Below are 14297 nucleotides of genomic sequence, written 5' to 3'. Positions count from 1 at the left end.
ACACACACACACAGAAAGAGAGAGACAGAAACAGCTCACCCTTCCCAGACATCTATTGATCAGGCTCAGCCCAGGGGAAGGGGGAAGGAGGGGGGACATTATTCCCTGAAGTCAAATGTGCGCTTAGCAACCGCCCTAGTCATCTGATTCCCAGACCCATCCCATAATACAAACACCAAACCCACTGGGATGTGCCTGACAGCCATGAAACACAAACCCCTGCAAGATACGACAACCACTAATGACAGTCAGTCAGTATTACATGATGGAAACCTTTGGGAATACACACATGCATACCAGTCCTACTGCAGTATCTCAGCCCCTGTTGCTCCACAACAGCTAACATAACACATCCTCTACTCTACTAACTCTGTCTAGCCTCAGCACATTTATTCAAATGGAACCTTTATTTAACTAGGCAAGTCATTTAAAAACGATTTCTTTTTTGCAAAGATGGCCTACCGCAGCCAAACCCGGCCAACGCTGGGTCAATTGTGCGCCACCCTATGGTAGTGATACAGCCTGGAATCGAATCAGGGTCTGTAATGATGACTCTAGCACTGAGATGCAGTGCTTTAGGAGCCCTAGTCTCAGCACTAGCTCCAGCTAGCCTCTGCACTAGTCCCAGCTAGTCCCAGCTAGTCTAGTCCCAGCTAGTCTCAGCCTAGTCCCAGCTAGTCCCAGCTAGTCTCAGCACTAGTCCCAGCTAGTCCCAGCTAGTCTAGTCCCAGCTAGTCTCAGCCTAGTCCCAGCTAGTCCCAGCTAGTCTCAGCACTAGTCACAGCTAGTCTCAGCACTAGTCCCAGCTAGCCTCAGCACTAGTCCCAGCTAGTCTCAGTACTAGTCTCAGCACTAGTCCCAGCTAGTCTCAGCACTAGTCCCAGCTAGTCTCAGCACTAGTCCCAGCTAGCCTCAGCACTAGTCCCAGCTAGTCTCAGCACTAGTCCCAGCTAGTCTCAGCACTAGTCCCAGCAAGTCTCAGCACTAGTCCCAGCTAGTCTCAGCACTAGTCCCAGCTAGTCTCAGCACTAGTCCCAGCTAGCCTCAGCACTAGTCCCAGCTAGTCTCAGCACTAGTCCCAGGTAGTCTCAGCACTAGTCCCAGCTAGTCTCAGCACTAGTCCCAGCTAGTCTCAGCACTAGTCCCAGCTAGCCTCAGTACTAGTCCCAGCTAGCCTCAGAACTAGTTCCAGCTAGTCTCAGTACTAGTCCCAGCTAGCCTCAGTACTAGTCCCAGCTAGCCTCAGTACTAGTCCCAGCTAGCCTCAATACTAGTCCCAGCTAGCCTCAGTACTAGTCCCAGCTAGTCTCAGTACTAGTCCCAGCTAGTCTCAGTACTAGTCCCAGCTAGCCTCAGTACTAGTCCCAGCTAGCCTCAGCACTAGTCCCAGCTAGTCTCAGCACTAGTCCCAGCTAGTCTCAGTACTAGTCCCAGCTAGTCTCAGCACTAGTCCCAGCTAGCCTCAGCACTACTCCCAGCTAGTCTCAGCACTAGTCCCAGCTAGTCTCAGCACTAGTCCCAGCTAGCCTCAGCACTACTCCCAGCTAGCCTCAGCACTAGTCCCAGCTAGCCTCAGCACTAGTCCCAGCTAGCCTCAGCACTAGTCCCAGCTAGTCTCAGCACTAGTCCCAGCTAGCCTCAGCATTAGTCCCAGCTAGTCTCAGCACTAGTCCCAGCTAGTCTCAGCACTAGTCTCAGCTAGCCTCAGCACTAGTCCCAGCTAGTCTCAGCACTAGTCCCAGCTAGCCTCAGTACTAGTCCCAGCTAGTCTCAGCACTAGTCTCAGCACTAGTCCCAGCTAGCCTCAGTACTAGTCTCAGCTAGTCTCAACACTAGTCCCAGCTAGCCTCAGTACTAGTCCCAGCTAGTCTCAGCACTAGTCCCAGCTAGTCTCAGCACTAGTCCCAGCTAGCCTCAGTACTAGTCCCAGCTAGTCTCAGCACCATTCCCAGCTAGCCTCAGCACTAGTTCCAGCTAGTCTCAGCACTAGTCCCAGCTAGCCTCAGTACTAGTCCCAGCTAGCCTCAGCACTAGTTCCAGCTAGTCTCAGCACTAGTCCCAGCTAGTCTCAGCACTAGTCCCAGCTAGCCTAGTCTCAGCTAGCCTCAGCCCTCCCAGCTAGTCTCAGCACTAGTCCCAGCTAGTCTCAGCCTAGTCCCAGCTAGTCTCAGCACTAGTCCCAGCTAGTCTCAGCACTAGTCCCAGCTAGTCTCTGCACTAGTCCCAGCTAGTCTCAGCACTAGTCCCAGCTAGTCTCAGCCCTAGTCCCAGCTAGTCTCATCACTAGTCCCAGCTAGTCTCTGCACTAGTCCCAGCTAGTCTCAGCCCTAGTCCCAGCTAGTCTCAGCACTAGTCCCAGCTAATCTCTGCACTAGTCCCAGCTAGTCTCAGCACTAGTCCCAGCTAGTCTCAGCACTAGTCCCAGCTAGTCTCTGCACTAGTCCCAGCTAGCCTCAGTCAGTGTCCTGTCTTACCTGGTGAGAACAGTTTTCCTGGTGAACCATTCTTCACAGCATCCTAGACAGGCGCGGGCTTGCTGCGCCTCGGTAATGACAACGGGAGTGGGAGTGAGTTCCCAAAGCTGCTGCGGTTTTCCGACTGAGACACAGGGGGAGGAGAGGGGGAAGAGATCCAGCCCCAAAACGGAAAGAGAGACCAGAGAGAGAGAGAGACTGACTGTATTATGTCTGCGTTCTGGTGTCACTCTCTGCTGATCCTGCTGCTACTGATATGGCTGCTCCTCTCCTCTGTAGTGTCCTCTCTTTCTTTTTCCCTCTGTTGCTCTGTCAGGGTCTGATCACTTATTTTCCAAAAGAGAGGGAGGGGGAGAGAACTCAAAAAGGGAGGGGAGTGAGAAAGAGGAGGAGAAACAGAAAGGGAGAGTGAATTCCGTGGCCGTCTCTCTCCCTGCCGGAACGGGGAAGGGGCAGACTGACTCATCACAGACACAGTCAGCCAATGGGGTGATAGAACAGGGTGGGGGAGACAGGGGGCGGGGTGAGGGATCAGAGGGGGAGGTGACCTTCCGCTGGTCTACAGAGCTAGAGCACCGAGGTGGAAACGCCCCACAGAGAGAGAGAGAAAGAGAGAGAGAAAGGGGGAGGAGGGGGGAGAGAGAAAAAGAAAGGGGGATGAGAGAGGGGAGGAAGAGAAGTGACTCCCATACCAAACACCCTTTCATCTCAATCCCTAAATCTTCTCTAAGTGTTGAGACACTATCTTAATGGTTGCAATTTGAAGAGAACCATCTTAACTATAAGCAGTCCTTTTGGTGAGTTACAGGGGTATTTTCCATACTCTGCTGAGTAATCCACTCGCTATACTTTTATCTATGACCTAATTACAGTATTTGGGGAGTATAAAAAGTCTGCAGGGCGTCTTTACAAACTAAAAACTGTTTGAATGTATGACTAATGCCAAGAAGCACATATTCATATTCATAGGTTTTCACAACTTGTGAACAGTTGACTATTTTCTCAGCGTTGGCGTGTATGAGTATGACAGAATGTGTGTGTCTGTTTGTGCGTAGCTCCTTTCCTCTCTGTCCGTCCTCCTCCCTCTTCTGTGTCCCCCTGTGGTACAGGATTATAATCTGTCTGGAACAGATGGCCTCTCTATAATCCACCAGCAGGGAAGGCCACCCTGGATGAACTCTTCTCGCTCTACCGTTCCCTCTATCCCTCCGTCTCTTTGTGTTTCTCCGTCTCTCTGTCCCCGACAAGTCAATGACCTGCATGTGACAACACTCTCACCGAGTAAGCATGCCCGCTATGCCACAGGGATTTCAGAGTATTCCACAAATATTCTAGATCAAAGTATATGGTTTGGTATTGGTTGTCCATGATGAAACAATAGCTTGGCTACTGTGTAGAAGGACAGAACGCTCTCTCTCTCCATCCATCAATATCTCTCTCCCACTGATCTCTCTCTCTCTCTCTCTCCCTCCTCTCACCCTCCTCTCTCCGGTCAGAGATAGACAGATGCCTCTCAGACTGTATGCCCTCACTGGAACAGTGTATGTGATTGAGAGATCGCTGATCTCTCTGTCCGTTATTGATCTCTGTTGTGCAACGGTGGCGTTTATCGATAAGCTCAGTCCAGGGTTTAATGACCTGGAAGTAGATCGATGTTGTTCCCGGTCTGATCCGAGTGGCCAGGCTCTGGATCGTTGACTCTGGTCTGGAAGGGTCAACAGGGTTAACAGTGGCCCTCTGGGCTTATGGTAGAAAGTCCAATAAGACAGAGTAGAGAGGAACCCTACACACTACAGGTGTATTAGGACGGATCCAGTGTTTCAGTAGTATTAACCATCACACTGTCTTTTACTACTTCAAAAGGCTCCCTGCTCCCTTTCTGGAATACCAATACCACACTAATAAAACACAGTAGGGATATAAATCCTAAACACACACACACACGCACGGACAGACACACGCTCCTGAGCTATGTTTTGACATGAGAGGATCCAGCCCCCACCTCTCTCCGCTCCATCACCATGGTAGCAGACACTTCCTGCTGACCTTCTGTTGGTTGTCAAGGTTTTGTGAATCTGAATCAAGGGCAAGGTGGACACACAAAGCACATCCACGCGCATATGAGACTGTTAACTCACACATGCACACACACATATATGTGCGGACATATGCACCCACGCGCGTGCCCACACCCACACGCACACCACACGCACGCACACCACACGCACGCACACCACACACACCACACGCACACCACACCACACCACACACACACACACATACACACTCACACACACACACACACACACACACACACACACACACACACACACACACACACACACACACACACACACACACACACACACACACACACACACACACAGACAGGACAAATATCCAAAGATCTGATTATCTACTATACCTATTGGCAGCAGATTATGGCCCAACCCATCCAAAAAAAACAGGGAGTAGCCTAGATAGAGGTTATAATCTAGAGATTATAATCTGTAGATTCTGACTCAAACTGCTATAGAATTTCCATGTGGCTTTTCAGACCTGGCCACAAGAGAAGTCATTTAGAATATGTGAATATCATCATATTGTGCACTGTAAGGTATGTGTGTTAGAGTGAGTTTAAATCTCTTTGAGAGTGTGTGTACATATATATGTGTATGTGTGTGTGTGTGTGTTTGCTGTCCCTGAGGGTGTGACACAGATACACACATTCAAGCGGAAATAAGAAATACCTACAATCTGATCTGACCTGATCGATGGCCCCATGACATAAAACTGAGGATCAGATGAGAGGACAGAGACAGTTGGCTCTGATCCCAGGTCAGTCAGTAGGGTAACATAATGGAGGGCATATCTAATTAATGTATTGAACGAAGTTTCCTCTCTCTCTCTGTTTATCTCCTTCTGCATCTTCTTGCCCTCCCTCCCTCCCTCCCTCCCTCCCTCCCTCCCTCCCTCCCTCCCTCCCTCCCTCCCCCTCCCTCCCTCCCTCCCTCCCTCCCTCCCTCCCTCCCTCCCTCACTACACCCCACCCAGTCTCCCGACCTCCCTCCCCCACCATCCCTCCCACCCCCTCTCCCCCAGTCTCCCTCCCTCCATCCTTCCTCACAGCTGGATGAGAGGAGCACAGATGCTTTTAGAGCTGACATTTTCTGTCAGTGTAAAAACACTGAATATTTAACCAGTGAGTCTCAGCAGGAGGAGAGTTGCCTGACTGAGACCGCCTCAGTAATGAGCTCTCTCTCTTCCTCGCTCCCTCTCTCCCTCGCTCCCTCTCTCTGATCATGTGGCTTCAGGTAGAGCCTGGCTAGGACTACAGAGGAGAGATCATTGATCTCAATGTCTATGTCTCTGGAAGAGACCCTCTATACACAAAGGTGGCACAATGGGACATAAAATAGAGGATTCTCCATCTGACAAAAGAATATCATTTTTTCCCCCTCATTAGCAGTTGTGGGTTCGTTATGTTGTTGGAAGTGAGCTACAGTGATTGCTTTGGGAGATTCTCATTTGGGAAAAATCTAATCAAATCAAAGTTATTTATATAGCCCTTCTTACATCAGCTGATATCTCAAAGTGCTGTACAGAAACCCAGCCTAAAACCCCAAACAGCAAGCAATGCAGGTGTAGAGGATCGTCCTCAACTCCTTTGTTCTTTCTCCTCCGCGACCTGAAAACCGATAAGTGGTCGAGTGGTCGAGGAGAGTTTAAATTCGTTGGTAGGTGAATGAAGGAGGCTGCTCACCTCCTTGATTACTTACTTCGACAGAGGATGCCTCTCGCAGCAGGAGGCACAGAAGTGTTTTAGAATCCGCCACACCCTCTTTGAATCAGCTGTTGTTTTCTCGAAGGAGAAAAGGATGCACACGTTTAAAAACCAGAAACTGGTTAGTGTTTTATCTGTAAAATGTCTGCCACAACTAGCAACATTTGTTTTATCACTTTACGCATTTATTTTGGGATTCCACTCCTGTAAATGTAATTTGCCTGATAACGCGAATGGAGAGGGAGTCTCGTTTCATACAAGCGCGATTCCACGTTTCCTCCTTACTCGACTACCTTTGACCTTCAAAAATAGGCAAGGAAAGGACGGAGGAGATAGCAAAACCAATTGAGAAATTCCCAGTGTCCCTGTAAACTCCCTGTTAAGTTATGTTATGGGGAGTAAGAGTCAGAGGGGTCAGTCTGTATAGCCTGGGTGTATAGTCAATCTGTATAACCTAGGTGTATAGTTAGTCTGTATAGCCTGGATATATAGTCAGTCTGTATAGCCTAGGTGTATAGTCAGTCTGTATAACCTAGGTGTAAAGTCAGTCTGTATAGCCTAGCTGTATAGTCAGTCTGTATAACCTAGGAATATAGGCAGTCTGTATAGCCTGGGTGTATAGTCAATCTGTATAGCCTAGGTGTATAGTCAGTCTGTATAACCTAGGTGTAAAGTCAGTCTGTATAGCCTAGGTGTATAGTCAGTCTGTATAGCCTGGGTATAGTCAGTCTGTATAGACAGGGTGTATTGTCAGTCTGTATAGCCTGGGTATATAGTCAATCTGTATAGCCTGGGTGTATAGTCAGTCTGTATAGCCTGACTATATAGTCAATCTGTATAACCTAGGTGTATAGTTAGTCTGTATAACCTAGGTGTATAGTCAATCTGTATAGCGCCACCAGCTTTCATATGTTCTCATGTTCTGAGCAAGGAACTTAAACGTTAGCTTTCTTACATTGCACATATTGCACTTTTACTTCTCTTCTCCAAAGGTTAATGAAATACAAATGGTATCGAGAGAAATAGTCCTAAATACTATATTAACTACAACCTAAAACCTCTTACCTTGGAATATTGAAGTCTCATGTTAAAAGGAACCATCAACTTTCATATGTTCTCATGTTCTGAGCAAGGAACTTAAACGTTAGCTTTTTTACATGGCACATATTTTACATGGCACACATTTTACATGGCACATATTTTACATGGCACATATTTTACATGGCACATATTACTTTCTTCTCCAACACTTTGTTTTTGCATTATTTAAACCAAATTGAACATGTTTCATTATTTATTTGAGGCTAAATTGATTTTATTGGTGTATTATATTAAGTTAAAAGAAGTGTTCATTCAGTATTGTTGTAATTGTCATTATTACAAATACATTTTTTGTTAAATCGGCCGATTAATCGGTATCGGCTTTTTTGGTCCTCCAATAATCGGTATCGGCATCGGCGTTGAAAAATCATAATCAGTCGACCTCTAGTCTGTATAGCCTGGGTGTATAGGCAGTCTGTATAGCCTGGGTGTATAGGCAGTCTGTATAGCCTGGGTGTATAGGCAGTCTGTATTGCCTGGGTGTATGGTCAGTCTGTATAGCCTAGGTGTATAGTCAGTCTGTATAGACTGGGTGTATTGTCAGTCTACTCTGTACAGCCTAGGTGTATAGTCAGCCTGTATTGCCTGGGTGTATGGTCAGTCTGTATAGCCTGGGTATATAGTCAATCTGTATAACCTGGGTGTATAGTCAGTCTGTATAGACTGGGTGCCAGTCTGTCAGAATGTCTCTTTCCGGTCAACAGGCTGTATAGTCATGCTGAGGATGTGTCAGGGCTACAGCTCTGTGTGTTCAGTGACAGATGATGCTCTCCACATGACCTGGCTACCAGCCTCATTCACATGCTGTCACACACAGGGAGAGAGAGGACGAAAGAACAGACACAGTCACAGACAGAGCGAGAGAGAGAGAGCTCAATTTTCGGCATGCAATACCATTGAACGCCGTTACAAATAACCATCCCACAATAGGGAAGTGGGAGCTTAAAGGTTCATGGTCCCCCAGACTACCCACCACAATCAACCCTGTAACCATGGGAATGAATGTGTCAAAAATAGACATTCATCCATAATGTGTCAAATTTCAAAGGAAAACTATGAGATCTTGTTGAGAGACAGAAAGAGATCTCAGAAAATATCTCATGAGTTTGTGCTGCAGAAAAGGACACTCTCTCTTTAAAGAGTTGCCCTGCGTTAGCAATGCATTCTGGCAGGGAGAGAGTCTGTGTGTGTGTCTGCTCTGAACAGGACTTTTATTTTTAGCCTGGTATAAACAGACCCAGTTGGGAGGCCCTGTCTAGTGCCCGGTCCTCAGCCCACCTCAGCTCACACACACACACACACACACACACACACACACACACACACACACACACACACACACACACACACACACACACGCACACACACCAATTCACCAGTGTTGCCGCGCCCATGGAGGGGGAGGGACAGAAAGAGAGGGGGTGAGAGCGGAGAGAGAGAACAAACACACACACACACACACACACACACACACACACACCAACACACACGCACACACACACACACACACACACACACACACCAATTCACCAGTGTTGCCGCGCCCATGGAGGGGGAGGGACAGAAAGAGAGGGGGGGAGGGGGGGTGAGAGCGGAGAGAGAGAGAACAAACACACACACACCACTGTGCCTGACTGCCCTTTATTCTAGTGGTAAACCCACTGACAGCAAGGTGATGGATGACTGTTTCAACTCTGTCTTTAAGCTAAAACCATGCTGCCATTCTCTCCTTCTGCTTTGCTCTTTCTTTTCCCATGCTATAAAGCTACAGGGCCTTGCTCTTTTCCTCTCATATTTTGTGATGTTAATATATGGTCCCTCCCTCTCTTGTTCAAGCTATAAAACAGTACTCTCTCTCCCTCTCTCTGTTTCTCTCTCTCCCTCTCTCTGGTCTGCCCTGACTGTGCAGAACGTTGAGTGACAGACACAGAGCAATAACCCAGCTCTTAACGGCAACATAAATCCCCATTTCCTCTGCACCATGCCACTCTCAGCCCCTCCACCCTTTCATCACACCAGCCCACGTTTTCTTAGGGGGGAGAGGGGAAGGCAGGGGAGGCAGAGAAAATGGTCTCCTGCTGTATTCTGCTTGTTCTGAGAACAGGGGGACGTAATGTCCTCTGACAGCTTGAGGAAAAAGACAATTAGCCGGGAACAGGACTAGGAGAAAGGGGGAGACATGGAGGGGGAGAGAACCAGGTGGAAAACAGTATGGAACTGGAGGAAAAGTGGGAAAGGGTATTTGGCCAGAGGGCGAGCATACAGTAGGGTGGATGATCTAGGTATAATACATTGGGTTAAGGGTAGGTGTGAGGTTAGCTCAGTGACTCACCGTGACTAAATCAGAGGAAGGGTGTGTGTGTGTGTGTGTATGAGAGACACTGATGGAATGCGTAGCCCTGGTCTCCCTCCACACCGACCTGGACCCCGCACTGCAGCTGGCTCGCCTTGATGACATCACACCTAACTGCTTATCCCAGGCTATCTAGGCTATGTGGCGTACACTGAACTGATACCCAGGGAGATAGATTGAATGTAGAAGGGAGGGAAGAGCAGTCAATCTTGCAACTGCACAGTTAACTAGTCCAACGCTCAAACCATTGCACTCCACGAGTAGCCTGCCTGTTACGCGAATGCAGTAGAAGCCAAGGTAAATTGCAAGCTAGCATTAAACTTATCTTATAAAAAACAATCAATCATAATCACTAGTTATAACTATAATCACTAGTTATAACTGCGTTCATTGCATGCAGAGTCAGGGTATATGCAACAGTTTGGACTGCCTGGCTCATTGCGAACTAATTTGCCAGAATTTTACGTAATTATGACATACATTGAAGGTTGTGCAATGTAACAAGAATATTTAGACTTAAGGATGCCACCCGTTAGATAAAATACAGAACGGTTCTGTATTTCACTGAAATAATAAACGTTTTGTTTTCAAAATGATAGTTTCTGGATTCGATCATATTAATGACCAAAGGCTCGTATTTCTGTGTGTTATTATATTATAATTAAGTCTGATTTGATTGAGCAGTCTGACTGAGCAGCAGCAGGCCCGTAATCATTCATTCAAACAGCACTTCCGTGCGTTTTGCCAGCAGCTCTTCGCAAGCACAGCGCTGTTTATGACTTCAAGCCTATCAGCCTATCAGCCTAATGGCTGGTGTAACCAATGTGAAATGGCTAGCTAGTTAGCTGGGTGTGCGCTAATACTGTTTCAAACGTCACTCGCTTTTAGATTTGGAGTAGTTATTTCCCTTGCGCTGCAAGGGCCCCGGCTTTTGTGGAGCGATGGGTAACGATGCTTCGAGTCTGGCTGTTGTCGATGTGTTCCTGGTTCGAGCCCAGGTAGGGGCGAGGAGGGGGACGGAATCTATACTGTTACACTGGCAATACTATAGTGCCTATAAGAACATCCAATAGTCAAAGGTATATGAAATACAAATGGTATCGAGAGAAATAGTCCTATAAATACTATATTAACTACAACCTAAAACCTCTTACCTTGAAATATTGAAGTCTCATGTTAAAAGGAACCACCAACTTTCATATGTTCTCATGTTCTGAGCAAGGAACTTAAACGTTAGCTTTTTTACATGGCACATATTTTACATGGCACATATTTTACATGGCACATATTACTTTCTTCTCCAACACCTTTGTTTTTGCATTATTTTAACCAAATTGAACATGTTTCATTATTTATTTGAGGCTAAACTGATTTTGATGTTTTATATTAAGTTCAAATAAGTGTTAATTCAGTATTGTTGTAATTGTCATTATTACAAAGAAAAAAAGGGGGGAAAAAAATGCCCGATTAATCGGCATCGGCTTTTTTGGCCCTCCAATAATCGGTATCGGTATCGGCGTTGCAAAACCATAATCGGTTGACCTCTAGTTGTGATGAGACACATGGTCATGTTAGAACAGCTGGACCATAGCACAGTTCCCCACCCACTGACTCCAACACTCTTTGACCACAGCACAGTTCCCCACCCACTGACTCCAACACTCTTTGACCACAAACTCTCAAGGTTCCTAAAACATGCCCACACAACATCAATGACCGTACAGGGTCCTGACCAAACCACACGAGCTGAACTTATGCAGGGCTGACCACACACGGTTAGAGAGCCAACGGCATTAGCACCAGACAAACCAAGTCACTGGGACAACACTGCTCCAGGCCAACAGCTAAATCAGACCCCCCGCTGAACAGAACAAACCTCTGATTATGTCCACTGCAAAGTCACGACCGCCAGACAGAGAGGACAGAGCAGAGAGGACAGAGCAGAGAGGACAGAGCAGAGAGGACAGAGCAGAGAGGACAGAGCAGAGAGGACAGGGCCGAGAGGACAGAGCCGAGAGGACAGACTACATTACCACAGAGTTACAATGTTGCCAGATTGTCACAATGTATTGGTTCAAACTGGATTTTAGTCAGGTCAAACTCTCTCAGGTGGAAACATGGCATGGAAGAGTAGTCATTAGCACAGGAAACTAAGTATGATGACAGGGGTGATTTCTGAGTAAGAGAGAGAGAGAGAGAGAGAGAGAACAGCGAGTCCCAGGTAGTAATAAGGCATCATGGCTGGGATCACCCCCCCTCTTCTCTCCTCCTCCAAGACACACCTGCTCTTTGTTAGACGCCACATAGCAGACAGTGGTGGAGAATCTAAAACACCCCTCTGGCTACTGAAAGGCACGTGGTCTTCCTCTGTGCTGGGTCTATGGTGAAACACACAGGCTCTTCGTTCTCTCAGTGTTTGTACTGTGGAACACTGGACTGTATCATCACTGAAGTGGGTCTATGAAAGAGTAAAACCTACAGTCCTCTACATGTTCTATGTACAATAACACATTGAAGTAACTGACAATATCATTCCTCAAAAATGGATAAGCACAATAGAGTGTGCAAAACGATCTAAACAACAAGTTACAATCCAAAGTACAACGTTTATACTAAGGTGACCACCCCTGATATGAGAGGAGTGGACTTTTACCTGGGTGTACTGCCCAACTTGCTGTGTGGAATCCAAGGTTAAGCTGCAAACTATTCCACTAATTCAAAAAACGATCTTCCCAGCCGCTGGCGATCGCTCACCGGAAAATTGGAGGAAAGCCAGAACCTTGAAGCAGTAACAGAAACGTGTGTAGAGCACCAGCAGGAGAGAGAAAACAGTCCGACTTTGAAACCTGGACAGCACGGTCTGCCCACAGCGCGAGTGTGTGAGGAGTGTGTGTGAGAGCTGTGTAGGAGGCCTGGCGTGCTGGAGCGGGTACTGACACACACAGGCGGGTTAGGGAGAGTCCCAGACTCTTGGGGGCTGAACCAGACACCGGAGCCCCAGCACCTGGCCATGGCCCTGCCCACCTCTAACCCCCCTTGCCCTCCCCTGGTCTGAACCTTTCCCTCCCTCCCACCCTCCACCTGATCCTAGCCTATCCACTCGCATCTCTTAACCCTGTCACCAAACACCTCCACCCAACCCCCAGACACTCTCTGCTGCTCTCTACCCAACCCCCATATACTCTCTGCTGCCCTGCACCCAACCCCCATCCACTCTCTACTGCCCTCCACCCAATCCCATCCACTCTCTGCTGACCTCTACCCAACCCCAATCCACTCTCTGCTGCTCTCTACCTAACCCCCATATACTCTCTGCTGCCCTCCACCCAACCCCCATCCACTCTCTACTGCCCTCCACCCAATCCCATCCACTCTCTGCTGCCCTCTACTCAACCCCCATATACTCTCTGCTGCCCTCCACCCAACCCCCATCCACTCTCTACTGCCCTCCACCCAACCCCCATCCACTCTCTGCTGCCCTCTACCCAACCCCAATCCACTCTCTGCTGCTCTCTACCCAACCCCCATATACTCTCTGCTGCCCTCCACCCAACCCCCAATTACTCTCTGCTGCCCTCCACCCAACCCCCATCCACTCTCTGCTGCCCTCTACCCAATCCCCATTCATTCTCTGCTGCCCTCTACCCAACCCCATCCACTCTCTACTGCCCTATCTCTCTACCACTTAATCTCTCTACTGCCCTATCTCTCTACCACTTAATTTCTCTCTCTCTCTCTCTCTCTCTCGCTCTCTCCCCAACTTCCATTCTTTCTTTTCCCCCTCTCTATCTTTCCCTCTACTCTATCATCATTCCCCAGTGTTTTGCTTGTGGTTCTATATATCCTCTATGAGTGCCTGCACTAGAAACTTCTCTTACCCTACAATCTTCTCCCCCCGCCTCTCTCTCTCTCAACGTGGCACAGGGCTGACTGCAGTCTGAGGGTAGTGGTTAGTACTGGAGCGCTCAGGGCAGAGTTCAGACACAGAACAACCACCACATAATCACAGAGTCCAAACAGAGAGCGAGAGATAGGGAGAGGCCGAGAGAAAAAAAGAGAAGGAGAGATTGAGAGAAGGCAAGCCCTTCAAATCTCTCACTTCCACGGCTCAATTTTCCACCTCTCTCTCATCCCTTGCTTCAACACACTATCTCTGTTACATACTTCTGTTTCCTCAGCCATGTGAGCTTATCTAGGACAGCTTGTTCCACTCTTCCTCTGTTGATTCAGGCTTTGTCTCTGCTGCGCGCTTGTAGATAGCGACAGCTTGAGGAAAACGTTATTCCATTACTTTAGTCAGCCACAGAGCTGATCTAACAGGGTCAATGGTAAATGCTGATATTTTTATCCCTCCTCTGATCCCGTGATAAAACCTGACAGGGAAACACACGGATGCCGCCTGCCCTGCCAGAAACGTGTGTATCAGTGCATGTGGGTAGATGTGGGTGGTGTGTGGTCAAGTCAATGTGCATGTTTTTTGATCTCATCAGGAAGCATTAGCCAGTGTGTCTTTTCATTTCTTTGCCATGTGGTGATATGCTACGGATGTGAGTCCTGTGAGATATGTTGCTACACCTGCAGAGGT

The 14297-nt window shown here is 47.9% G+C and overlaps 1 protein-coding gene across 4 annotated transcripts in view; it reads right to left on the bottom strand.

Moving 5' to 3' along the window:
- Positions 1-14297, bottom strand: part of LOC112266945 (schwannomin-interacting protein 1) — a 95986-nt gene that overhangs the window by 45842 nt on the left and 35847 nt on the right. The window contains exon 1 of one of the 4 annotated variants that reach the window (XM_042297302.1): positions 2475-2898. The exons of the other annotated variants lie outside the window; for them this stretch is intronic. Within the exon in view, the coding sequence (XP_042153236.1) occupies positions 2475-2504 (30 nt within the window). The 5' untranslated portion in view covers positions 2505-2898. Of the gene's footprint in view, positions 1-2474; positions 2899-14297 lie in introns of those variants that run through there. 4 annotated transcript variants of the gene reach the window in all.

Source organism: Oncorhynchus tshawytscha, linkage group LG14, assembly GCF_018296145.1.
Source record: "Oncorhynchus tshawytscha isolate Ot180627B linkage group LG14, Otsh_v2.0, whole genome shotgun sequence".
Taxonomy (NCBI): domain Eukaryota; kingdom Metazoa; phylum Chordata; class Actinopteri; order Salmoniformes; family Salmonidae; genus Oncorhynchus; species Oncorhynchus tshawytscha.
This window is presented reverse-complemented; position numbering and strand designations above follow the sequence as displayed.